This window comes from Coregonus clupeaformis, chromosome 27, assembly GCF_020615455.1.
Source record: "Coregonus clupeaformis isolate EN_2021a chromosome 27, ASM2061545v1, whole genome shotgun sequence".
In the NCBI taxonomy this organism is placed as follows: Eukaryota; Metazoa; Chordata; class Actinopteri; order Salmoniformes; family Salmonidae; genus Coregonus; species Coregonus clupeaformis.
In genome coordinates, this window is record NC_059218.1 from 51,061,476 (window position 1) to 51,088,725 (window position 27,250).

General features: G+C 42.0%; 1 protein-coding gene across 3 annotated transcripts in view; it reads left to right on the plus strand.

The window, feature by feature from the left end:
- Nucleotides 1-15,202, plus strand: part of phka1a (phosphorylase kinase, alpha 1a (muscle)) — a 58,403-nt gene extending 43,201 nt beyond the window's left edge. For 2 of the 3 annotated variants that reach the window (XM_041868392.2, XM_041868390.2), the window contains 15 exons: nt 900-1,002; nt 1,400-1,494; nt 1,617-1,762; nt 1,999-2,152; nt 2,387-2,466; nt 3,767-3,845; nt 3,937-4,066; nt 4,344-4,445; nt 4,633-4,748; nt 9,105-9,143; nt 9,466-9,510; nt 11,591-11,752; nt 13,809-13,862; nt 14,078-14,278; nt 14,489-15,202. In XM_041868392.2, the coding sequence (XP_041724326.1) occupies nt 900-1,002; nt 1,400-1,494; nt 1,617-1,762; nt 1,999-2,152; nt 2,387-2,466; nt 3,767-3,845; nt 3,937-4,066; nt 4,344-4,445; nt 4,633-4,748; nt 9,105-9,143; nt 9,466-9,510; nt 11,591-11,752; nt 13,809-13,862; nt 14,078-14,278; nt 14,489-14,662 (1,680 nt within the window). In that variant the 3' untranslated portion in view covers nt 14,663-15,202. The remainder of the gene's footprint in view (nt 1-899; nt 1,003-1,399; nt 1,495-1,616; nt 1,763-1,998; nt 2,153-2,386; nt 2,467-3,766; nt 3,846-3,936; nt 4,067-4,343; nt 4,446-4,632; nt 4,749-9,104; nt 9,144-9,465; nt 9,511-11,590; nt 11,753-13,808; nt 13,863-14,077; nt 14,279-14,488) is intronic. The other variant, XM_041868391.2, reaches the window with a different exon arrangement.
- The last annotated feature ends 12,048 nt before the right edge of the window (nt 15,203-27,250 follow it).

Here is a 27,250-nt window from a genome sequence, read left to right on the forward strand (position 1 = left end):
CAACCGCTGTGTCTTTTTGAGACGAGGTGTGGGTGAACTGATGGTCTCCGCATGTGTATTTCCCACCGTAAAGCATGGAGGAGGAGGTGTTATGGTGTGGGGGTGCTTTGCTGGTGACACTGTCTGTCATTTATTTAGAATTCAAGGCACACTTAACCAGCAAGGCTACCACAGCATTCTGCAGCGATACGCCATCCCATCTAGTTTGGGCTTAGTGGGACTATCATTTGTTTTTCAACAGGACAATGACCCGACACACCTCCAGGCTGTGTAAGGGCTATTTTACCAAGAAAGAGCGTGATGGAGTGCTTCATCAGATTACCTGGCCTCCACAATTACCAGACCTCAACCAAATTGAGATGGTTTGGGGTGAGTCGGACCGCAGAGTGATGGAAAAGCAGCCAACAAGTGCTCATTATATGTGGGAACTCCTTCAAGACTGTTGGAAAAGCATTCCATTTGAAGCTGGTTGAGAGAATGCAAAGAGTGTGCAAAGCTGTCATCAAGGCAAAGGGTGGCTATTTATATTTGAAGAATCTCAATTATAAAATATATTTTGATTTTGTTTCAACACTTTTTTTGGTTACTACATGATTCCACGTGTTATTTCATAGTTTTGATGTCTTCACTATTATTCTACAATGTAGAAAATAGTCACACAAAAAAAAACTTGAAAGACTAGGTGTGTCCAAACTTTTGACTGGTACTGTATATAAGGGGTCAGTTCCTCAGATATACATTAAGCATAATCCTGGACTGAAAAACAACCTCATTGGAGAATCTCCATTGGAAGTGGTTTTTAGTCCAGGATTAGGCTTAATCTGTGTCCGGGAAATCTGGCCTTAATCTAACCAATAGATTTGTCCCATGTCTTTTCTGGATGATTATTTGGGTTAAAGGTCAGAGATGACTCTGGAGGGCTGGAGAGGTTCAAAGCAGCAGCCACCAAGACCAAGGAGATGGTGTCTCTCATGCACAAGGCCAAGGAACTCAACCTACACAGTGAGATATTATTATTATTATTATTATTATTATTATTAAGACTAAGGAGATGGTGTCTCTCATGCACAAGGCCAAGGAACTCAACCTACACAGTGAGATATTATTATTATTATTATTATTATTATTAAGACTAAGGAGATGGTGTCTCTCATGCACAAGGCCAAGGAACTCAACCTACACAAACTTTTCAAGGGTGTTAAACTCATTCCATGGAGGGCAGAGGGTCTGCAGGTTTTTGCTGTTCCCTTGTACTCGTTCGATCAAGATCATTGAACAGATATTTTTCCACCTCTCTCTTTACGCCCATCTCTCTCTCTACGCCCATCTCTCTCCATCCCTTTCTCTCTCTCCCCCCTCCCCCCTCTCTGTCTCTCCCCCCCCCCTCTCTCTCTTCTAGATGCCCACATGTTTCTCCCCACCAAGCTCTTCCGTTCCCCTCAGCCCTCCCTCCACCTCACCCTCACAGATTCCTCTGCGCCTCACACCAGTCAGGTAGGTGTGTTCGCGCACATGTGAACATATGAACATTTTCTCAAGCCTTATACTAAAAGACCTCTCTCCTCTCCTCTCCTCTCCACCTCTCTCTTTCTTCCCTCCTCCACCTCTCCCTATAGGTTCCCCAGGTAGTAGTGACCTCAGAGTGTAACCTACCCAGAGATTCCAGTGGTGATATAGACTACAACAGTCTGGTCCAGCTCCTCAGAGACACCCACAGTCTACCAGACCAGGCTGACATACTGTACATCCTCTTCAAAGACAAGTCAGATTCTCTTCTATCTCTTTCTTTCTTTGGTGGTTGTTTTTTTTCTGTCTGTCTTTGAATTATTTATTTCATCCCTCCATCCTTCTCTGCCGACACTTAAAAACTGACTTGCTTTGAATTTAACCTGAGAATTTTCAAGAATGCGTGTGTGTGCCCGTGTGTGCCCGTGTGTGCCCGTGTGTGCCCGTGTGTGTGCCCGTGTGTGTGTGTGTGTGTGTGTATCTGTCCACTAGGGGTATGGAGTGGGACACCAGGCTACATGGTAAAGGCTGTACGGTCCGCTCCCTGCTGACAGACCTGTATGTGAAGGCAGGCGACCTCAAACATTGGGGACTCATACGCATGATCTCTGGAATACTGAGGAAGAAAGTGGAGGAACTCGACTGGGTAAATATATAAACACACACACACACTGTTCAGTCTCTTGGCCTGCTGCCAAACTTTTCATTGGTTGATTAGTGCAGGCCTATTGTGATTGGTTGCTAGGTGTTAGCAGGCATGTTTTGATTGGTTGCTAGGTGTCAGCAGGCATGTTTTGATTGGTTGCTAGGTGTCAGCAGGCCTGTTTTGATCGGATGATGAATGTATACTTGTTTTTGATTAGTTGCTGTGTGTCCCCAGGCCTGCTCTGATTTGTTGGCCCACCAGAAGCACCTGACTGTGGGTCTGCCTCCAGAACCTCGGGAGAAGACCATCACAGCGTCAGTTTACTTCCTATAAATCCTATGCATCCTAAATGGTACCCTATTCCCTATGTAGTGCACTACTTTTGACCAGAGACTCTGAGTGATGGTTTTTACTTCAATATCCTGAAAGTGACCTCATCCTACATCGGGGTCAGTCCCCTTTTTGAATGGGCTTGACGATTATATAATAACATTAGTGAAAACGCAGACATTTAATATGTCCCCCCAAAAAATTGACAAATTTACCACTAGACTTTTATGACGTTTTTTTGCTGAAGACCATTGAGCCACATTCTTGACAATTGAACACCATTCAAAAAGCTTACAAAAGTTAAAAGACGTATTGAACCCTTTAAAGGTGCACTATGCAGAAACCGCTCCGCCATTTCCTGGTTGCTAAAATTCTAATAGTTTGCCTAATTTGTCAGTTTATGTGACTAAACAAACAGGGCTCCCTTGAAAAATACAGAAGATATCTGTTGGTTAAATATTTTAAAAGGATACATGGTTGTCATGTTTAGTATAAAAATAAATAAAAACATATATAAATACATTCTCTCTCTCTCTTTCTCTCTCTCTGTCTGTCTCTCTCTGTCTCTCCCTCTCTCTCTCTCTCTCTCTCTCTTCATCTCTCTCGCTCTCTTTTTATCTCTATCTCTCTCTTCATCTCTCTCTCTTTCTTTCTGTCTCTCTCTCTGTCTCTCTCTGTCTCTCTCGCTCTCTTCATCTCTCTCACTCTCTTCATCTCTCTTTATCTCTCGCTCTCTTTCTTTCTCTCTCTCTGTCTGTCTCTCTCTGTCTCTCCCTCTGTCTCTCTCTCTCTATCTCTGTGTCTCTCTCTCTCTCTCTCTCTCTCCTCTCTCTCTCTCTCTCTTCATCTCTCTCGCTCTCTTTTTATCTCTCTTTATCTCTCTCTTCATCTCTCTCTCTTTCTTTCTGTCTCTCTCTCTGTCTCTCTCTGTCTCTCTCGCTCTCTTCATCTCTCTTTATCTCTCGCTCTCTTTCTTTCTCTCTCTCTGTCTGTCTCTCTCTGTCTCTCCCTCTGTCTCTCTCTCTCTGTCTCTGTGTCTCTCTCTCTCTCTCTCTCTCTCTCTCTCTCTCTCTCTCTCTCTCTCTCTCTCTCTCTCTCTCTCTCTCTCTCTCTCTCTCTCTCTCTCTCTCTCTCTCTCTCTCTCTCTCTCTCTCTCTCTCTCTCTCTCTCTCTCTCTCTCTCTCTCTCTCTCTCTCTCTCTCTCTCTCTCTCTCTCTCTCTCTCTCTCTCTGTGTGTGTGTGTCGGTCTCTCTCTCTCTGTGTGTGTCGGTCTCTGTCTCTCAGGCCCATCCCTCCAGACAAGCTGGCCAAGCTGATAGATGAAGCTAGTGAGAACAACATCACTATAGCCATCCTCACACAGGTACACACACACACACACACGCACTCACTCATTTGGACAAGCGTTCCGTTTCAAACTACCTCCCTCTCTCTTGCGTTTGTGTGTGAAACAGGAGATCATGGTGTACCTGGCGATGAACATGCGTACCCAACCCAGCCTGTTCAGTGAGATGTTCAGGCTGCGTATCGGACTCATCATCCAGGTGATGGCCACTGAGCTGGCACAGTCTCTCAACTGCTCAGGTAATAACAAGAACAGTAATATAATAACAAGAACAGTAATATTAATAGTAGCAGTAAGTTGGACACAGAGCTGGCACAGTCTCTCAACCTCATAATAATTAGAAAAGGACATTCCCTAAAATAAAAAGGGTTTTATTATTTTTGGCCCTACAGTGAAGTAGGAACTAGTGTCAAACATCCTGTAACCAATCACAATTGAATACATTATTTTATGTGAAATTGTATGCGTTTCATATGTAGTGTGTGTATTTGTGTGTGTGTGTTTTGTGCCCTGTAGGAGAGGAAGCTACAGAGAGCCTGATGAGTCTGAGTCCGTCAGAATTAAAGATCCTGCTGCATCACATCCTCAGTGGGAAGGAGTTTGGAGTGCAGAGGAGCGGTATGACGCCTCTACGAACTGTTATGACATCCCTATGAACTGTTATGACATCCCTATGAACATCCTTTATGAGCAGTTATTAGATTGCTATGAACTCTTTATGTTACATATAATATACTATACACACACACACACACATTATGACATCCCTATATGTGGTATCCTATGTTTATTGTATGTGTTCCAGTGCGTTCCGTAGACGCCGGCGCCAGTCCTGCCATCTCTATCCACGAGGTGGGCAATGTGGGCGCCACCAAGAGCGAGAGGGCGGGCATCAGCAAGCTGAAGAGCGACATGAGGATGGTACGTAATTAAAGGGGCAATCTGGAATTGAAAACAGCAACAAAGTGTTGACCCTGCCACTTTTTTTTGGTAAACATGTGAGGAATGGAGCTGGAGAAATGTAACCATTTTCAAAATGTATAGACGGAGCTATGGATGCAACTTTTAATATAGTTTTAATTGTAGTGTGTTTTATCCTTCCTACTAATTTGTTATTTTACCTGGTCAAAATAAGCAAACTAAAACTGAACTAAAACCAATTGGCTGGGAGTACATGATATCACAGGTCTGTTGGTTTTTAAAGATGGATTATGTAACTTTTTGGGTGACCTGACCAAATTCACATAGAAAGCAAGTCTAAGAAATGTAATATATGTGTGTGTATATATATATATATATATACAGTGGGGAGAACAAGTATTTGATACACTGTCGATTTTGCAGGTTTTCCTACTTACAGAGCATGTAGAGGTCTGTAATTTTTATCATAGGTACACTTCAACTGTGAGAGACGGAATCTAAAACAAAAATCCAGAAAATCACATTGTATGATTTTTAAGTAATTCGTTTGCATTTTATTGCATGACATAAGTATTTGATCACCTACCAACCAGTAAGAATTGCGGCTCTCACAGACCTGTTAGTTTTTCTTTAGAAGCCCTCCTGTTCTCCACTCATTACCTGTATTAACTGCACCTGTTTGAACTCGTTACCTGTATAAAAGACACCTGTCCACACACTCAATCAGACAGACTCCAACCTCTCCACAATGGCCAAGACCAGAGAGCTGTGTAAGGACATCGGGGATAAAATTGTAGACCTACACAAGGCTGGGATGGGCTACAGGACAATAGGCAAGCAGCGGTGAGAAGGCAACAACTGTTGGCGCAATTATTAGAAAATGGAAGAAGTTCAAGATGACGGTCAATCACCCTCGGTCTGGGGCTCCATGCAAGATCTCACCTCGTGGGGCATCAATGATCATGAGGAAGGTGAGGGATCAGCCCAGAACTACAGGGCAGGACCTGGTCAATGACCTGAAGAGAGCTGGGACCACAGTCTCAAAGAAAACCATTAGTAACACACTACGCCGTCATGGATTAAAATCCTGCAGCATGTCCAGGCCCGTCTGAAGTTTGCCAATGACCATCTGGATGATCCAGAGGAGGAATGTGAGAAGGTCATGTGGTCTGATGAGACAAAAATAGAGCTTTTTGGTCTAAACTCCACTCGCCGTGTTTGGAGGAAGAAGAAGGATTAGTACAACCCCAAGAACACCATCCCAACCGTGAAGCATGGAGTTGGAAACATCATTCTTTGGGGATGCTTTTCTAAAGGGGGACAGGGACGACTGCACCGTATGAGGGGGAGGATGGATGGGGCCATGTATCGCGAGATCTTGGCCAACAACCTCCTTCCCTCAGTAAGAGCATGAAGATGGGTCGTGGCTGGGTCTTCCAGCATGACAACGACCCGAAACATACAGCCAGGGCAACTAAGGAGTGGCTCCGTAAGAAGCATCTCAAGGTCTGGAGTGGCCTAGCCAGTCTCCAGACCTGAACCCAATAGAAAATCTTTGGAGGGAGCTGAATGTCCGTATTGCCCAGCGACAGCCCCGAAACCTGAAGGATCTGGAGAAGGTCTGTATGGAGGAGTGGGCCAAAATCCCTGCTGCAGTGTGTGCAAACCTGGTCAAGACCTACAGGAAACGTATGATCTCTGTAATTGCAAACAAAGGTTTTTGTACCAAATATTAAGTTCTGCTTTTCTGATGTATCAAATACTTGCATGCAATAAATCATGCAATAAAATGCAAATGAATTACTTAAAAATCATACAATGTGATTTTCTGGATCCGTCTCTCACAGTTGAAGTGTACCTATGATAAAAATTACAGACCTCTACATGCTTTGTAAGTAGGAAAACCTGCAAAATCGGCAGTGTATCAAATACTTGTTCTCCCCACTGTATATACACACAGTGGGGGAAAAAAGTATTTAGTCAGCCACCAATTGTGCAAGTTCTCCCACTTAAAAAGATGAGAGGTCTGTAATTTTCATCATAGGTACACGTCAACAATGACAGACAAAATGAGAAAAGAAAATCCAGAAAATCACATTGTAGGATTTTTTATGAATTTATTTGCAAATTATGGTGGAAAATAAGTATTTGGTCAATAACAAAAGTTTCTCAATACTTTGTTATATACCCTTTGTTGGCAATGACACAGGTCAAACATTTTCTGTAAGTCTTCACAAGGTTTTCACACACTGTTGCTGGTATTATTGGCCCATTCCTCCATGCAGATCTCCTCTAGAGCAGTGATGTTTTGGGGCTGTCGCTGGGCAACACAGACTTTCAACTCCCTCCAAAGATTTTCTATGGGGTTGGAGATCTGGAGACTGGCTAGGCACTCCAGGACCTTGAAATGCTTCTTACGAAGCCACTCCTTCGTTGCCCGGGCGGTGTGTTTGGGATCATTGTCATGCTGAAAGACCCAGCCACGTTTCATCTTCAATGCCCTTGCTGATGGAAGGAGGTTTTCACTCAAAAATCTCACGATACATGGCCCCATTCATTCTTTCCTTCACACGGATCAGTCGTCCTGGTCCCTTTGCAGAAAAAACAGCCCCAAAGCATGATGTTTCCACCCCCCATGCTTCACAGTAGGTATGGTGTTCTTTGGATGCAACTCAGCATTCTTTGTCCTCCAAACACGACGAGTTGAGTTTTTACCAAAAAAGTTCTATTTTGGTTTCATCTGACCATATGACATTCTCCCAATCCTCTTCTGGATCATCCAAATGCACTCTAGCAAACTTCAGACGGGCCTGACATGTACTGGCTTAAGCAGGGGGACACGTCTGGCAATGCAGGATTTGAGTCCCTGGCGGCGTAGTGTGTTACTGATGGTAGGCTTGTTACTTTGGTCCCAGCTCTCTGCAGGTCATTCACTAGGTCCACCCGTGTGGTTCTGGGATTTTTGCTCACCGTTCTTGTGATCATTTTGACCCCCACGGGGTGAGATCTTGCGTGGAGCCCCCAGATCGAGGGAGATTATCAGTGGTCTTGTATGTCTTCCATTTCCTAATAATTGCTCCCACAGTTGATTTCTTCAAACCAAGCTGCTTACCTATTGCAGATTCAGTCTTCCCAGCCTGGTGCAGGTCTACAATTTTGTTTCTGGTGTCCTTTGACAGCTCTCTTTGGTCTTGGCCATAGTGGAGTTTTGGAGTGTGACTGTTTGAGGTTGTGGACAGGTGTCTTTATACTGATAACAAGTTCAAACAGGTGCCATTAATACAGGTAACGAGTGGAGGACCGAGGAGCCTCTTAAAGAAGAAGTTACAGGTCTGTGAGAGCCAGAAATCTTGCTTGTTTGTAGGTGACCAAATACTTATTTTCCACCATAATTTGCAAATAAATTCATTAAAAATCCTACAATGTGATTTTCTGGAAAAAAAAATCTCAATTTGTCTGTCATAGTTGACGTGTACCTATGATGAAAATTACAGGCCTCTCTCATCCTTTTTAAGTGGGAGAACTTGCACAATTGGTGGCTGACTAAATACTTTTTTCCCCCACTGTGTGTGTGTGTGTGGTATATATATATATATATATATATATATATATATATATATATATATATATATATATATATATATATATATATATATATATATAACGTGGGGATTGGAAGTGATGCAGACTATTACATTGATGGAAGTTACAATCTATCTGCAATATTAAGCTGATTTACCCCCTAAAAAAATTAAAATAAAAGAGTCTCTAAGAAGTTCTTAAGTTTCACTTTTGCGTCTTTTACTTTCGTCTTTTTGTACACTAACTTCAAACAGCTGAAAACACAATATTTGTAGTTATGGAAAATATATTTCACAGCGGTTTAGATGGTACAATGATTCTCTACACTATACTTGCTTATTTTGTCACATAAACTGAAATTAGAATTTTAGCAACCAGGAAATGGCGGAGCGATTTCTGCATAGTGCACCTTTTAAAGGATTCAATACGTGAAAGTGACACGTCATTTAACTTTTGTAGGCTTTTTGAATGGTGTTCAATCGTCAAGAACGTGGCCCAATGGTCTTCAGCAAAAAAAACTTCATAAAAGGCATGTGGTAAATTTGTCCACAAACACAAATATAATTTTATACATACTAAATGACCGCATTTTCATGAATTGTATTATATAATCGTCAAGCCCATTCAAAAGGGGACTGACCCCGATGTAGGATGATGTCACTTTCAGGGTATTGAAGTAAAAACCATCGTTTATGACACTACAGACCAAGTACCAACAGTATCTAGACTGTTCTCCTCTCCAGAGCTTGTCACTCAGTCATCTTTCCATTTCAGTTGGAGGAGCTCAGGTTGTCATGGTCGCAGCAGAGACAGGTGATGATGATGATGATGACTTTTTCCTTGTTACAGGGTGTTAATTCACTTGGGCACTGTCAGCAGTTTGCATGCAAAAGTCACCTAAAAACATTTTAATTGTGGTCAAAAACCACGTCGTGGTTCATTTGTGGTCAATAATGGGGGAATCCACTGGATCCAGGGTTCTTATATGTTATCGCCATGGTAATAGGGCAGTCTCTTTGGTGATGACTAAGGTGGTCGGTTGGCACGGTGATTTGAACGTAGTTGTTCACCCTAACACACACACACTGTTCACACTGGCTGTTCTCATGTTGTGAATCCTCTCTCCCCTCCTCAGAGCCTAACTCCACATTCACTGGACATGGAACACATTGAATCTGGGGTAAGAGTTAAAATACATCTTAGAACACAAACTTTACTTTCAAATTTAATCGCTTTTCCAGTTTACATCCTAACTGTCATTGTAATGCCATAGCAAAATTGCCATTTTGCAGTTGAAATGGAAAATCTCTTGTTGGCTTAACTTGATATGTAAACGGTATGTACATTTGATGTCTCTATCAGAGGTACATCCTCCCGCCCATAGTGTATATATTTGCATGTATGTATTTATATGTATTGTATAGGTCTCTCATCCATAGGATATATATGTATGCATATATTTGTATTGTAGCGAATTTGGAGGGTAGCCCCGACCAGGACTCGAACCAGGGTCAAGCGATTGTCAAGCCAACACCTTAAACATTACGCCAAGAGGGCCAAACCTCTTGACGAGGTCGCTAGGTGTTGGGTTAAGGTCGATACAGTATGTAGCATATATATATACACACACAGTACCAGTCAAAAGTTTGGACACACCTACTCATTCAAGGGTTTTCTTTATTTTTACTATTTTCTACATTGTAGAATAATAGTGAAGACATCAAAACTATGAAATAACACATATGGAATCATGTAGTAACCCAAAAAGTGTTAAACAAATCAAAATATATTTTATATTTGAGATTCTTCAAATAGCCACCCTTTGCCTTGATGACAGCTTTGCACACTCTTGGCATTCTCTCAACCAGCTTCACCTGGAATGCTTTTCCAACAGTCTTGAAGGAGTTCCCACATATGCTGAGCACTTGTTGGCTGCTTTTCCTTCAGTCTGCCATCCGACTCATCCCAAACCATCTCAATTGGGTTGAGGTTGGGGGATTGTGGAGGCCAGGTCATCTGATGCAGCACTCCATCACTCTCCTTCTTGGTAAAATAGCCCTTACACAGCCTGGAGGTGTGTTGGGTTATTGTCGTGTTGAAAAACAAATGATAGTCCCACTAAGCCCAAACCAGATGGGATGGTGTATCGCTGCAGAATGCTGTGGTAGCCATGCTGGTTAAGTGTGCCTTGAATTCTAAATAAATCACAGTGTCACCAGCAAAGCACCCCCACACCATAACACCTCCTCCTCCATGCTTTAAGGTGGGAACTACACATGCAGAGATCATCCGTTCACCCACACCACGTCTCACAAAGACACGCCGTTTGGAACCAAAAATCTACAATTTCCACCGGTCTAATGTCCATTGCTCGTGTTTCTTGGCCCAAGCAGGTCTCTTCTTCTTATTGGTGTCCTTTAGTAGTGGTTTATTTGCAGCAATTTGACCATGAAGGCCTGATTCACACAGTCCCCTCTGAACAGTTGATATTGAGATATGTCTGTGACTTGAACTCTGTGAAGCATTTATTGGGCTGCAATTTCTGAGGCTGGTAACTCTAATGAACTTATCCTTTGCAGCAGAGGTAACCCTGGGTCTTCCGTTCCTGTGGCAGTCCTCATGAGATCCAGTTTCATCATAGCGCTTAATGGTTTTTGCGACTGCACTTGAAGAAACTTTAAAAGTTCTTGAAATTGTCCGTATTGACTGACCTTCATGTCTTAAAGTAATGATGAACTGTTGTTTCTCTTTGCTTATTTGAGCTGTTCTTGCCATAATATGGACTTGGTCTTTTACCAAATAGGGCTATCTTCTGTATACCCCCCCTACCTTGTCACAACACAACTGATTTGGCTCAAATGCATTAAAGAAGGAAAGAAATTCCATAAATTAACTTTTAAGAAGGCACACCTGTTAATTGAAATGCATTCCAGGTGACTACCTCATGAAGCTGGTTGAGAGAATGCCAAGCGTGTGCAAAACTGTCATCAAAGCAAAGGGTGTATATTTGAAGAATCTCAAATATAAATATATTTTGATTTGTTTAACACTTTTTTGGTTACTACATGATTCCATATGTATTATTTCATAGTTTTGATGTCTTCACTATTATTCTACAATGTAAAAATAGTACATATAAAGAAGAACCCTTGAATGAGTAGGTGTGTCCAAACTTTTGACTGGTACTGTGTGTGTGTGTGTGTGTGTGTGTGTGTGTGTGTGTGTGTGTGTGTGTGTGAATATATATGTTTCTGTCACAGAGGTACAAGCTCCCCTCCATAGAGTCTCTGGATGTTCCAGTGAGCACGCCCGTCGTCAAGGATACGAGGCACGGCCAATGGCTGCGTAGGAGACGTCTGGACGGAGCACTCAACAGAGTCCCCATAGGCTTCTATCATAAGGTCTGGAAGATTCTACAGAAGGTCTGTACTTACCTTGCAACATATATATATTTCGCATAAGTATATATAGTTTAGTATAATTAAGTAATAAGGCCCGAGGGGGTGTGGTATATGGCCAATATACCACGGTTAAGGGCTGTTCTTAAGCACGACCCAACACAGAGTGCCTGGATACAGCCCTTAGCCGTGATATATTGGCCATATACCACAAACCCCAGAGGAGCCTTATTGCTATTATAAACTGGTTACCAATGTAATTAGAGCAGTACAAATAAATGTTTTGCCATACCTGTGGTATACGGTCTGATAAACAACGGCTGTCAGCCAATCAGCATTCAGAGCTCGAACCACCTAGTTTATTATATATATATATATATATAGTTTATTATAAACTATATATATATATATATATATATATATATATATATATATATAGTTTATTATAAACTGGGTGGTTCGAGCCCTGAATGCTGATTGGCTGACCGCCGTTGTTTATCAGACCGTATACCACAGGTATGGCAAAACATTTATTTTTACTGCTCTAATTACATTGGTAACCAGTTTATAATAGCAATAAGGCACCTCTGGGGTTTGTGGTATATGGCCAATATCCCTTATTGCTTAAGTATAGTATAACAGTATATATAGTTTAGTATAACATAAATAGTTTATTATAGTATAACACTGTATATGTAGTGCAGTATTATAGTATAACACTGTATATGTAGTGCAGTATTATAGTATAACACTGTATATGTAGTGCAGTATTATAGTATATAGTTTAGTCTAACAACATGGTATAATGTATATATTATACTGTACCTTATAATATACAGGTAACTTCCAAAATAAAGGAAACACCAACATAAAGCGTCTTAATAGGGCGTTGGGCCAGAACAGCTTCAATGCGCCATGGCATGGATTCTATACACTATTGGAGGGATGCAGCACCATTCTTCGCTGAGAAATTCCATCATTTGATGTTTTGTTGATGGTGGTAAAAAAATGTTGTCTCAGGCACCACTTTATAATCTCCAATAAGTGTTCAATTGGGTTGAGATCTGTTGACTGAGACGGCCATGGCATATGGTTTACGTCGTTTTCGTGGTCATCAAACCATTCAGAGATCACTTGTGTCCTGTGGATGGTGGCCTTTGTCATCCAATGGGGGTATAGCCATGGTAGCCAAAATAATGGCCTGCCCAGCATTTTTATCTATGACCCTAAGCATGATGGGATGTGAATTGCTTAATTAACTCAGAAACCACACCTGTGTCGAAGTACCTGCTTTCAATATAGTAGGGCCAGATTTTGACAAAACTTGGTTGAATTATGCATCTTGCCATGGAGATCCGGCATTAAAGAAATTACATTGATTGGGCCAAGGGGGCGCTATAGTAATCAACAAATTAAATTCCAAACATTGAAGAAGCATATCTCCTGTCCCGTTTGATCTAGAATTGTTGTCTCTAATTGGCCCAAGGGGGGAGGGCGCTGCATCATTCATGTTTAATGTTGCCTTGTATAGTTCTAGTATTAGTGTCCCCATGTAGGGTTCTACCAAATATAGTATTATATATACAGTGCATTCGGAAAGTATTCAGACAGCTTGACTTTTTCCTCATTTTGTTACGTCACAGCCTTATTCTCAGTAAGGTATTTGTGTTTTTTTTTTTTTTATAAATGTGTAAAACTTTCTACAAACCTGTTTTCGCTTTGTCATTATGGGGTATTGTGTGTAGATTGAGGAACGTTTTCAATTTAATCCATTTTAGAATAAGGCTGTAACATAACAAAATGTGGAGAAAGTCAAGGGGTCTGAATACTTTCCGAATGCACTGTATAATATTAATATAATATTGAGTATAGTAATAGTATTATATTAATATAGTATTGAATAGTATATTAATAGTATTATATATGATATTAATATAGTATTGAATAGAGTATAGTATTATATTGAATGTTAATATAGTATAGTAATTGTATTATGTATACTATTAGTATAGTAATAGTATTTTAACCCAGGTCTGATTCTAACCCATTCATTCATTAAAGGGATTGTTTTTCCTTGCAGTGTCATGGTCTGTCCATAGAAGGATTTGTTCTACCATCTTCAACAACAAGGGAGGTAAGGCGGGCCTTCACAGCGCTCATTAGAAATTCCTCTAATGTTGAGAAATTATGTACAAAAAAAATGATGACTACTGATCATGCATTGGAATCCTTTTCTATTCAGACAACTGTACTTCCTGACTTCAGAAAGTGTCTCTCTCCAACTCCCCCTCTCTCTCATCCCACCCCACCCCGCCCCACCCCGCCCCACCCCACCCCACCCCACCCCAGATGACTATAGATGAGATCAAGTTTGCTGTGCACGTGGAGACAGTGCTGAATCGGGTGCCCCAGCCAGAGTACCGCCAGCTGCTGGTGGAGGCCATCTTAGTTCTCACCATGCTGGCAGACGTGGACATAGACAGCGTGGGCAGCATCATCCACGTGGAGAAGATCGTCCACATCGCCAACGACATGTTTTACCACGACCAGGTGGGTGGGCTCGCATTTGTTTGTTCTACTATGAACAGGTGGGTTCTGTTCTTTTTTCTACCAGCACTAGATCTGTCTGTCTCTGTCTGTCTGTCTGTCTGTCTGTCTGTCTGTCTGTCTGTCTGTCTGTCTGTCTGTGTCATTCATTCATTCATTCATTCATTCATTCATTCATTCATTCATTAAAGACCCTCCCTCCCCCCTCTACAGAAGGACTTGGGAGCAGAGGAGCACATATTAGAAAGGGACCCCTCCACAGGAGTGTGTCGCCTGCTGTACGACAGCGCCCCTAGTGGACGTTTTGGCAGTATGACATACCTCACCAAGGCTGTGGCTGTCTACGTACAGGACTTTCTGCCCAGCGGCGCCTGTGCCCTGCAGTAGACACACACACGTGCGGGCTGTGTCAGAATACCCATACTTGGTTCACATTTAATAGTAGGCTTTTTGGGTATGTGAAAATATAACATTTTATATTATTAGACATTTTGAATATTTGGAGTATCTTTTAAATGCCAGCATGTCATACTCATTTTGGCCTTTCATCTAGTAGAATTCACTGCACACTATTGAGGAAGAGAAGTGTCTTTTCACACCCACTTGTGTTTGACAACAGCTGAAAATCAGAATAGGGGATGTGCTCTACAAAAATGAACGAATGGCGGAACAAGCCCTATTGCGCATTAGATAAGCAGTATGTTGATATTTGTTGCTCACTGCATACGTTTTTACTAAACAGTACTTCTGAATAGTATGTAGTACCATTCGTATACAGTATGTAGTACCATTAGTATACAGTATGTAGTACCATTTAGTATACAGTATGTAGTTTTAGTAAGTAGGAGGCGAGACAATTTCAGACATCCACACACACACACACACACACACACGTACATGTAAACGCTTAAACACACACACACACACACACACACACACACACACACACACACACACGTACATGTAAACGCTTAAACACACACACCCACACACACGTACATGTAAACGCTTAAACACACACACACACACACACACACACCCACACACACGTACATGTAAACGCTTAAACACACACACCCACACACACGTACATGTAAACGCTTAAACACACACACACACGTCTGATCTGACTGTTAGACAATAAAAGCATTTAGTTTAGAGGTCATTGGGTCAAAATGTATTATTTTGTTTGGCCAGCCTGGCAGATATTTGCATCCAACATGGACAACACAGTGTCTTTATTTGGTGAGACATGACATTGTTTCCTTAATGACACCCTATTACATATATATATATAGTGTACTACTTTGACCGGGCCCCTTAGGGTCCTGTAATTGCAAACTATTACTCGATAACTAGTAATTGATAACCAGTCATCGATAACTAGTAATTGATAACCAGTTATTGATAACTAGTAAGTAACTGATATCTAATAACTGATAACTAGAAAGTAACTGGTACCTAATAACTGATAACTAGTCATTGATAACTAGTAATTGATAACCAGTCATCAATAACTAGTAATTGATAACTAGTAAGTAACTGATATCTAATAACTGATAACTAGTAATTGGTAACTAGTAAGTAACTGATTACCAGTCATCGATAACTAGTCATGGATAACTATAAGGGGGTTATCATGGGCAGTTTACAGTTATTTGATTTGTTGAGATGTCTTGACTACCAAGAATAATAATTATACTAATTTATAATCTTCTGATAGTTCTGATATGTGACCTCAATTTGATAGATGTTGTAACTCAGTGTTTCCTAATACTGGTCCTGGGGACCCAAAAGGGTGCAAATCTTTAGTTTTTTGCACTTTGCACTAACACACTTGACCGATTTTTTTATTTGAGTGAGGTGTGTTAGTGTTAGGACAATAACTAAAATGTGCACGTTGGGACCCCAGGACCAGGATTGGAAAACACTGTTGAAGCTGATGATGACTGGGTTGTATAAAAGTCAGAATGTTTTTCTTGAGAACACGTTTAGTTTTAATGCCAGTGTGCGTTTTTGGGAGGTTTTGTTCCTTTACCTCAAAAGCCGCTGGATTATGAAGGTGCTGTGTTGTTTTGGTGGTTTTCAGAGTTGCTGTTTTTATGTTTTAATAATATACCAGGTAAAAAAATACAACATAATATGCAAGAAGAGGACAATGTAGATTTGATATGTTACTTAACTTGAGAAATGTTTTCTTTTTGTGATTTATTTTTATTTTTACAAGCCTAACTTTTTTTTAAAATAAAGGTTAAGTTAAATGAATGTAATTGGCTTTGCACATGTTAGATCGGATTAAACGTGAGCCAACACAACAAACGGTATTGAATGTAACTAAAGGTTAGTGTCCCAAATGCCACCTTGTTCCCTACGTAGTGCACAACACTATACACTGAGTGTACAAAACATTAGGAACACCTGCTCTTTCCATGACGTAGACCAGGGGTGTCAAAGTCAAATGGACGGAGGGCCAAATAAAAAATTTAGCTACAAGCCGAGGGCCGGACTGTTCGAATGTTCATTGAAAAATTTTTAAATGACGCATATAGTCTAGTGAACCTAATTGAACCTACTGAAAACCTAACAAATATATTCCAATATGATCAGATAAATAAAGCAATATTTTGTTATGGCTCTGTCAGTAATCTTTAATTTTCAACAGACACAAAAGACAAATTTCCTTTATATAAAAATCCCCATAACATGAACATTAAATGAAAGAAACCGGTATTCAAGGCACCATCAGTAGCCTATATTTTCTATTTTAGCAAAAGTGGGCTAAATTTACTTCAAAGAAAAAAACAATAATAGCAATTTTCTATCATCCACTCAACTGAAATATTTTTTAAAATATAATTGGATTGAAATACAATAAAATAAAGTGCAAAAATCTATTAATCAAAAACAACACTTTGTTTAAGGAGAAGTAACATGCAGTGAAAACAAATATTAAACTTTAACTTTTAAACTTGAACTGAGTAAAAACTCTAAATATGTGATTGCACAGTAATGTTCACTTGTTTGAGGTTGAGGGTGATACTTGGTGGTGTCCCATCTTTTCCACAAGTTCATCAATGTTCGGGTAAGGCTCTGAGCTGAGGAAATCCTCAGAATTGAGTGGAGGTGTTCAGCAGTAAGTCGACTTCTGTGTGATGTTTTGTTCAGGTTCATCAAAGAAAACAGTTGTTCACACAGGTATGTGCTGCCAAACATAGACAACGTTTGAGCAGCCTGGATGCGCAGCTGGGGCATTGTGTCGGGGAGGAAACGGGCGAACTCCGCAGCACCCACTGCCGCATATTTTGCCCTCAGTGCATCATTGCATTGGAGGTCAATCAACTCCATTTGGAGGTTTGGTGGTGAGCTTTCCACGTCAACAGCAAATGGGTTACCGAGCAGTTCCAACCTGCTTTTTTGTGCTTCAAAGTCAGCAAATCGGCGTCGAAAGTCAGCGGCAAGCATACCTATTTTATCAGCCAACTGTGCGCTCGGGAACGCACTGGTAGAGAGCTTCTCTTTCATGGTCTGGCAGCTGGGAAAGTGGCTCAAATTTTCTTTCCGCATCTGCGTCTCCCACAGAGTCAGTTTGGTTTTAAATGCCTTCACTGTACTGTACATATCAGAGATGACATGATCCCGACCCTGCAGCTGCAAGTTCATTGCATTCAGATGACTCGTAATGTCACACAGAAAAGCCATTTCACACAGAAACATTTCGTCTCGGAGTTGTGTTGTGTCTTTCCCTTTGCTGTCCAAGAACAGACAAATCTCCTCACGAAGCTCGAAACATCTTTGAAGCACCTTTCCCTGGCTTAGCCATCGCACCTCTGTGTGATAAGGCAAATCACCATGCTCCGTTTCTAACTCCGTCAGAAATGCCTTGAACTGGCGGTGATTCAAACCTTTGGCTCTGATAAAGTTAACTGTGCGCGTGATGATGCTCATTACATGCTCCATTTTCAAGGCTTTACCGCACTACGCTTCCTGGTGTATGATACAATGATAAGCTGTCAGCTCACCTGTCGCGTTTTCCTCTTGCATCTTTTCCCGTATCTTCGCCACCAGTCCGCTCCTGTGTCCACACATCGCAGGTGCTCCGTCGGTTGTCAAACCCACGAGTTTTTCCCAAGGCAGCTCCATCTCATTTACACATCTTGACACCTCTTCATACAAATCATGCCCCGTAGTTGTGCCATGCATAGGACGTAAAGCCAAAAACTCCTCTGTCACGCTTAGGCTGGAGTCCACTCCGCGGATGAAAATTGACAACTGGGCAATGTCAGAAATGTCGGTGCTCTCATCCACAGCCAAGGAATATGCAATGAAATCTTTTCCCTTTTTCACAAGCTGCTCTTTTAGATTGATGGACAACTGGTCTACTCTCTCGGCAATGGTGTTTCTGCTCAGACTCACATTTAAAAAGAGTTGCCTTTTTTCTGGGCAAACTTCGTCACAAACTTTAATCATGCAGTTTTTGATGAAATCCCCCTCCGTAAATGGCCGGGCTGATTTAGCGATCTCTTCTGCCAAAATAAAACTGGCCTTGACAGCAGCCTGGCCTTGTGATTTGGCTTTTTTGAACAGAGCCTGTCGAGATTTGAGGCCTCGTTTTAATTCCTCTGCCTTTTGTAGCCTTTGTTCCATGTCCATATTCTTGTTTTTGTCCGCGTGTTTCGTTTCAGCTACCTCCGTGAACATATACTCCGACTCCCACCTTGTTTGAAACCCCCGGTTCTCAGTGTCCACCTTCCGTTTTGCCATTTTTGATGGGTATCTGAAAGTTAATTTTACTGTGATGCTGACGACTGCTGTGCCAATAAATATTGAAATGAAGCAGCCTACTGCTCGGTGCGTCACCGTTGCATTGTGGGAAATGTAGTATTGGTGCGTGTAAAAGATCTGCGGGCTGCCGGCTTGCTGCGGTCTGCGGGCCGGTTCTAATAATAAATCAAGATCATCCCAGGGGCCGTAAAAAACCTTCTCGCGGGCCGGATGTGGCCCGCGGGCCTTGACTCTGACATATGTGACGTAGACTGACCAGTTGAATCCAGGTGAAAGCTATGATCCCTTATTGATGTCACTTGTTAAATCCACTTCAAATCAGTGTAGATGAAGGGTAGGAGACAGGTTAAAGAAGGATTTTTTTTGAGACAATTGAGATATGGTATGGATTGAGTATGTGTGCCATTCAGAGGGTGAACTGTGGGAAGCATTGGGGTCAACATGGGCCAGTATCCCTGTACAACTCAATCGACACCTTGTAGAGTCCATACCTCGACAAATTTTTTTTGGGGGGGGACAAGTCAATATTAGGAAGGTGTTTTATTAATATTTTGTACACTGTGTATATACATTACACTATATAGCTCGGGAATGGGGTGCCATTTTAGGGGTGCAACAAACTCAAAGGTCTGTTTTTACTCGCATTTAAAAAGTGCAATTTGGATTGGAATAAAATCCTCCACAAAAAAAAAAAAAAAGGGGACAAGTGATTGGCACCTTGGCGAGTTTAATAGTTTGTAAAAAATTAAATATACATGTTCACAGTAGATGGTGGTAACCTCAATGTCATTGACTACTGAAAGGTTTTACTGTATCTGTATGGAAGGATCACTGTATTTGACAATGAAATAAATCATCTAGGTGGAATATTAAAGGTTTTTGTGAAGAAGCCATTGCAGTGTAATTTGTTCATAGTCACAGTTACTGATGTATGTAAACCAGTAACCGTTGTACTCCCGAGTGGCGCAGTGGTCTAAGACACTGCATCGCAGTGCTAGCTGTGCCACTAGAGATCCTGGTTCGAATCCAGGCTCTGTCGCAGCCGGCCGCGACCGGGAGACTCATGGGCGGCGCACAATTGGCCCAGCGTCGTCCAGGGTAGGGGAGGGAATGGCCGGCAGGGATGTAGCTCAGTTGATAGAGCATGGTGTTTGCAACGCCAGGGTTGTGGGTTCAATTCCCACGGGGGGCCAGTATAAAAAAATATGTATTCACTAACTGTAAGTCGCTCTGGATAAGAGCGTCTGCTAAATGACTAAAATGTAAAATGTAATGTCTGATTATCAGTGGTGTAGTGGAGGGTAAATAGCATGAGCGTTTACCCATATTTCACAGAAAAATGCATTGAAAATACAGGGACCCATTACTTGATTCACCACTTACAGCATTACCCACCTGTATTGTTTTTTTACCACTGCATCACTGCTCATTCTGTAGTGCAGGGGTGTCAAACTGAAGGAAACTGTAATCCATGGTTCGGTTTTCACTAAACGGCCACTACAAACATATGCTAGCTAACAACCAATAGAAGGGAATCGGGTATGTGACCAAAATGTCAAATCAACTTCATATTTGGTTTGATGTCATTTACAGGTGTTTTGGCCATTTTAAAGAAAAACATGCACACAAGCCCCATTCACTTTGACTGATTGTTAGCTAGTGGAGGCTAAAGTAGGCGTACTCTCACTGGACACAGCAGGTCTGATGAAGCATTAGAGATGTGGTATTCTACTTCCTAAACTCACTTCTAAAAGATGTTTGGGCTAAGGCTCACAAACGTTTTTATTTATATATATATATATCTCAATCATAAAACAGGATTGTCTAATCACATCTTACATAATCGTACAAAAGTATCTATATCCACAGTAAAACGAGTCCTACAATCGACATAACCTGAAAGGCCGCTCAGCAAGGAAGAAGCCACTGCTCCAAAACCGCCATAAAAAAGCCAGATTACGGTTTGCAACTGAAAATGGGGGCAAAGATCGTACTTTTTGGAGAAATGTCCTCTGGTCTGATGAAACAAAAATAGAACTGTTTGGCCATAATGACCATTGTTATGTTTGGAGGAAAAAGGGGGTGCTTTCAAGCCGAAGAACACCATCCCAACCGTGAAGCACGGGGGTTACAGCATCATGCTGTGGGTGTGCTTTGCTGCAGGAGGGACTGGTTCACTTTACAAAATAGATGGCTTCATGAGGAAGGAAAATGATGTGGATATATTGAAGCAACATCTCAAGACATCAGTCAGGAAGTTAAAGCTTGGTCGCAAATGGGTCTTCCAAATGGACAATGACCCCCAGCATAATCCCAGAAACCCTAGACCCACTCCAATTTGCATACCGCCCCAACAGATCCACAGATGATGCAATCTCTATCGCACTCCACACTGCCCTTTCCCACCTGGACAAGAGGAACACCTACGTGAGAATGCTATTCATTGACTACAGCTCAGCATTCAACACCATAGTGCCCTCTAAGCTCATCACTAAGCTAAGGATCCTGGGACTAAACACCTCCCTCTGCAACTGGATCCTGGACTTCCTGACGGGCCGCCCCCAGGTGGTAAGGGTAGGTAACAACACATCTGCCACACTGATCCTCAACACGGGGGCCCCTCAGGGTGCGTGCTCAGTCCCCCTCCTGTACTCTCTGTTCACCCATGACTGCATGGCCAGGCACGACTCCAACACCATCATTAAGTTTGCCGACGACACAACAGTGGTAGGCCTGATCACCGACAACGATGAGACAGCCTATAGGGAGGAGGTCAGAGATCTGGCCGTGTGGTGCCAGGACAACAACCTCTCCCTCAACGTGACCAAGACAAAGGAGATGATTGTGGACTACAGGAAAAAAAAGAGGACTGAGCACGCCCCATTCTCATCGACGGGGCTGTAGTGGAACAGGTCGAGAGCTTCAAGTTCCTTGGTGTCCACATCACCAACGAACTATCATGGTCCAAACACACCAAGACAGTCGTGAAGAGGGCACGACAAAGCCTATTCCCCCTCAGGAGACTAAAAAGATTTGGCATGGGTCCTCAGATCCTCAAAAAATTCTACAGCTGCACCATCGAGAGCATCCTGACTGGTTGCATCACCGCCTGGTATGGCAACTGCTTGGCCTCTGACCGCAAGGCACTACAGAGGGTAGTGCGTACGGCCCAGTACATCACTGGGGCAAAGCTCCCTGCCATCCAGGACCTCTATACCAGGCGGTGTCAGAGGAAGGCCCTCAAAATTGTCAAAGACTCCAGCCACCCTAGTCATAGACTGTTCTCTCTGCTACCGCACGGCAAGCGGTACCGGAGTGCCAAGTCTAGGTCCAAAAGACTTCTCAACAGCTTCTACCCCCAAGCCATAAGACTCTGAACAGCTAATCATGGCTACCCGGACTATTTGCACTGCCCCCCCACCCCATCCTTTTTACGCTGCTGCTACTCTGTTAAGTATTTATGCATAGTCACTTTAACTCTACCCACATGTACATATTACCTCAACTACCTCAACTAGCCGGTGCCCCCGCACATTGACTATGCAACGGTACCCCCCTGTATATATAGCCTCCCTACTGTCACTTTATTTTACTGTATATATAGCCTCCCTACTGTCACTTTATTTTACTTCTGCTCTTTTTTCCCCACACTTTTTTGTTGTTGTTTTATTCTTACTTTTTTGTTTTAAAATAAATGCACTGTTGGTTAAGGGCTGTAAGTAAGCATTTCACTGTAATGTCTGCACCTGTTGTATTCGCCGCATGTGACCAATAAAATTTGATTTGATTTGATTTGATACTTCCAAAGTTGTGGCAAAATGGCTTAAGGACAACAAAGTCAATGTATTGGAGTGGCCATCACAAAGCCCTGACCTCAATCCTATAGAAAATGTTTGGGCAGAACTGAAAAAGCATGTGCGAGCTAGGAGGCCTACAAACCTGACTCAGTTACACCAGCTCTGTCAGGAGGAATGGGCCAAAATTCACCCACCTTATTGTGGGAAGCTTGTGCAAGGCTACCCGAAACGTTTGACCCAAGTTAAACAATTTAAAGGCAATGCTACCAAATACTAATTGAGTGTATGTAAACTTCTGACCCACTGGGAATGTGATGAAAGAAATAAAAGCTGAAATAAATCATTCTCTCTACCATTATTCTGACATTTCACATTCTTAAAATAAAGTGGTGATCCTAACTGACCTAAGACAGGGAATTTTTTACCAGGATTAAATGTCATGAATTGTGAAAAACTGAGTTTAAATGTATTTGGCTAAGGTGTACGTAATCTTCCGACTTCAACTGTATATATAGTCCGCTCTGTACTATTTTAGTACGTGGTGCAGCTCTTACTGGTTTCCCATTGTTCACGCAGGGTACAGTTCCGCCATGGGGTTAAACTATTTATTATAAACAGTCTCAGACATTCCTGCTGGTCCTCCCTTTCTAATTGACCGGACAGCAACCTCCACGGATTAGTCACATTCGCTAAATCCCGGGTATAGGGTTTCAGCTAAATGAATTCTTAACTGAAAACACGGGGTTCAGCACTTCATCTGGGTAGAGGACAAAAAGCTGTACAGGCTAGACTCCCAGTGCTCCGTTATCCTCAAGCTCCTCCTTTTGGTTTCCTGCTTTCGAGCCCACAATATGATATACAGAAGATAGCCCTATTTGGTAGAAGACCAAGTTCATATGGTTCATGTGGTCCTCTGTAGCTCAATTGGTAGAGCATGGCGCTTGTAACGCCAGGGTAGTGGGTTCGATCCCCGGGACCACCCATACGTAAAAATGTATGCACACATGACTGTAAGTCGCTTTGGATAAAAGTGTCTGCTAAATGGCATATTATTATTATTTTATTATTATATTATGGCAAGAACAGCTAAAATAAGCAAAGAGAAACGACAGTCCATCATTACTTTAAGACATGAAGGTCAGTCAATACGGAACATTTCAAGAACTTTGAACGTTTCTTCAAGTGCAGTCGCAAAAACCATCAAGCGCTATGATGAAACTGGCTCTCGTGAGGACCGCCACAGGAATGGAAGACCCAGAGTTACCTCTGCTGCAGAGGATAAGTTCATTAAAGTTACCAGCCTCAGAAATTGCAGCCCAAATAAATGCTTCACAGAGTTCAAGTAACAGACACATCTCAACATCAACTGTTCAGAGGAGACTGTGTGAATCAGGCCTTCATGGTTAAATTGCTGCAAAGAAACCACTACTAAAGGACACCAATAACAAGAAGAGAATTGCTTGGGCCAAGAAACACAAACAATGGACATTAGACCAGTGGACATTTGTCCTTTGGTCTGGTGTCCAAATTGGAGATGTTTGGTTCCAACCGCGGTGTCTTTGTGAGACGCTGTGGGTGAACAGATGATCTCTGCATGTGTAGTTCCCACCGTAAAGCATGGAGGAGGAGGTGTTATGGTGTGGGGGTGCTTTGCTGGTGACACTGTCTGTGATTTATTTAGAATTCAAGGCACACTTAACCAGCATGGCTACCACAGCATTCTGCAGCGATATGCCATCCCATCTGGTTTGGGCTTAGTGGGGACTATCATTTGTTTTTCAACAGGACAATGACCCAACACACCTCCAGGCTGTGTAAGGGCTATTTGACCAAGAAGGAGAGTGATGGAGTGCTGCATCAGATGACCTGGCCTCCACAATCACCCGACCTCAACCTAATTGAGATGATTTGGGATGAGTCGGACCGCAGAGTGAAGGAAAAGCAGCCAACAAGTGCTCAGCATATATGAGAACTCCTTCAAGACTGTTGGAAAAGCATTCCAGGTGGAGCTGGTTGAGAGAATGCCAAGAGTGTGCAAAGCTGTCATCAAGGCAAAGGGTGGCTATTTGAAGAATCTGAAATATAACATATAGTTTGATTTGTTTAACACTTTTTTGGTTACTACATGATTCCATACGTGTTGTTTCAAAGTTTTTATGTCTTCACTATTATTCTACAATGTAGAAAATAGTAAGATTCATGAAAAACCCTTGAATGAGTGGGCGTGTCCAAACTTTTGACTGGTACTGTATGGCAATTACAATGCAGTAGCTTCTAACAAGAGTCACTTTAACTCTACCTATGTTGACATATTACCTAATTTACATTTTACATTTTAGTCACGCTCTTATTCAGAGCGACTTACAGGAGCAATTAGGGTTAAGTGCCTTGCTCAAGGGCACATCGACAGATTTTTCACCTAGTCGGCTCGGGGATTAGAACCAGCGACCTTTCGGTTACTGGCACTACGCTCTTAACCACTAAGCTACCTGCCGGTTCCCCCGCACATTGACTCTGTACCAGTATCCCCTGTATATAGCCTCACCACTGTTATTTTACTGCTGCTCTTTAGTAATTTGTTAACACTTATTTTTCTTAAAACTGCATTGTTGGTTAAGGGCTTGTCAGTAAGCATTTCACTGTAAGGTCTACACCTGTTGTATTCGGCGTATGAGACAAATAACATTTGATTTTGATTAAGTTCTGTGCTTACCTTGCCCCAAAATCTTCAAGCTTCTAATACATCAATCTCCTCCCTTTCCCTATCATTGGTATTTACACATTTTTGCCCAAGCCTCCTTAACTACAGCCTCCCCATTACACGTGACATTGTCTCCTTTACACGTGATGTTCACCAAATGTTAGGTAACACATTGTTTCCTTTGTATGTGACGACAATCCGTGGTGTCATCGGCTTCATGGCTCACCTGCCATCAGGCAGGTCCAACAGCTCTAACCCAGGGCTTGAGTACAACGTGGGGGGTGGTGGTTGGGGGGTGGGGGGGAGGGTGTCGCAATATAAGATGAACATCCACCCTCCGGCAGAGGAACATGACTTCTTCTACTTCCTTGTTTTTTTGTTACCAGAGTCCTGTTGGGAGAGGAGTCCTCAGGTCATATTGACCAGGCTCATTCACAACACAACGTAAATGAAAGTTGGGTTTGTTTCAAATCCTGCCCACAGCTGGTAGCACAGAAGTAATCGTCAATTCTGAGTGGTACATTTGGGTTCACTTTGGATATCCCTATGGGACTAGGTAGGGACCATCGGTAAATTACATAATGTACATGGGACAATATGTTTCAATGACTTAACCTCAAACCAACTATGCATTGTAGAAATGCATATACAAATATTGAAAACATTTAATTACAAAAACTAAAAGGTGGGTAACATGAAAATATTGTCTCATTTACATTGTGTAATTTAATGACAGTCCCTAACTAGTTTCAGAGATAGGCTATCCAAAGTCAAACCAATTTTTCTACGGTCGCACACCAGCCAGCTGAAGCTAATTGATTAAATAATTTGTCTAACTCTTCTCACCTGAACACACACACGAGACACCCACATGGCTACCACGTTGTTTGTGACTGTGTGAGAGCGAAGTCTTTCATCTCACTATAATATATGCGGTGCTGCTTGTGGCGATTTCATTTAGCTGACTCTACCTTTATTAAAATGTGTATGGCCTACACTAGTTCTCTAATCATCAGACCACAGCAGTGACTCTCTCCTTCAGATTTAGATTAGACTATTTAAAAAAAAGAAGTCTAATTTACTATGAAAAATAATTTTGGGCCCCATGTCATTAATCAGCATGTGTTCGGATTGATATGTTCGGATGGATGCTATCGGAAATAACCACTAGAACGGCCTTCCTAGTCTGAGTTCCAATGAGTTCAAGTGGAAAACTCCAGACCAGAATGATGATTCCAGAGTTTACGAGTTTTTACATTCCATCGCTGACCTTTCACCTTTTCAATCAATCAAAAGATGGTAAAACACAGCCATGTACACACCCTTAATAATGTGGATAATGAAGCAGTTTGACCCATACCTGTCTGTAGTTTGACACATTATCAAACCATATAGCTAACTAACTTATTACTACCAACGTTAGCAAGCTTAGCCATCTAGCTGAACATCCAATTGGCTGAAGAGTTGTTCCGACTTCAAAAAGCACTCAAATGCGTTAATATCATAGTTATGACTCACTAACTGGACCCTAACAAGTTATTATTATTATTATTATTATATTATTATTTATGAGGTCCTATCCCAACGGACCATAAAACTCATCCTGTTTGAATGACAGGTGTGATGATTAACGGGGCTGAGTTTTTACCACCATCAGTAAGGCCTGGGCTGAAGAACGGATAGAGTTTCTCATTG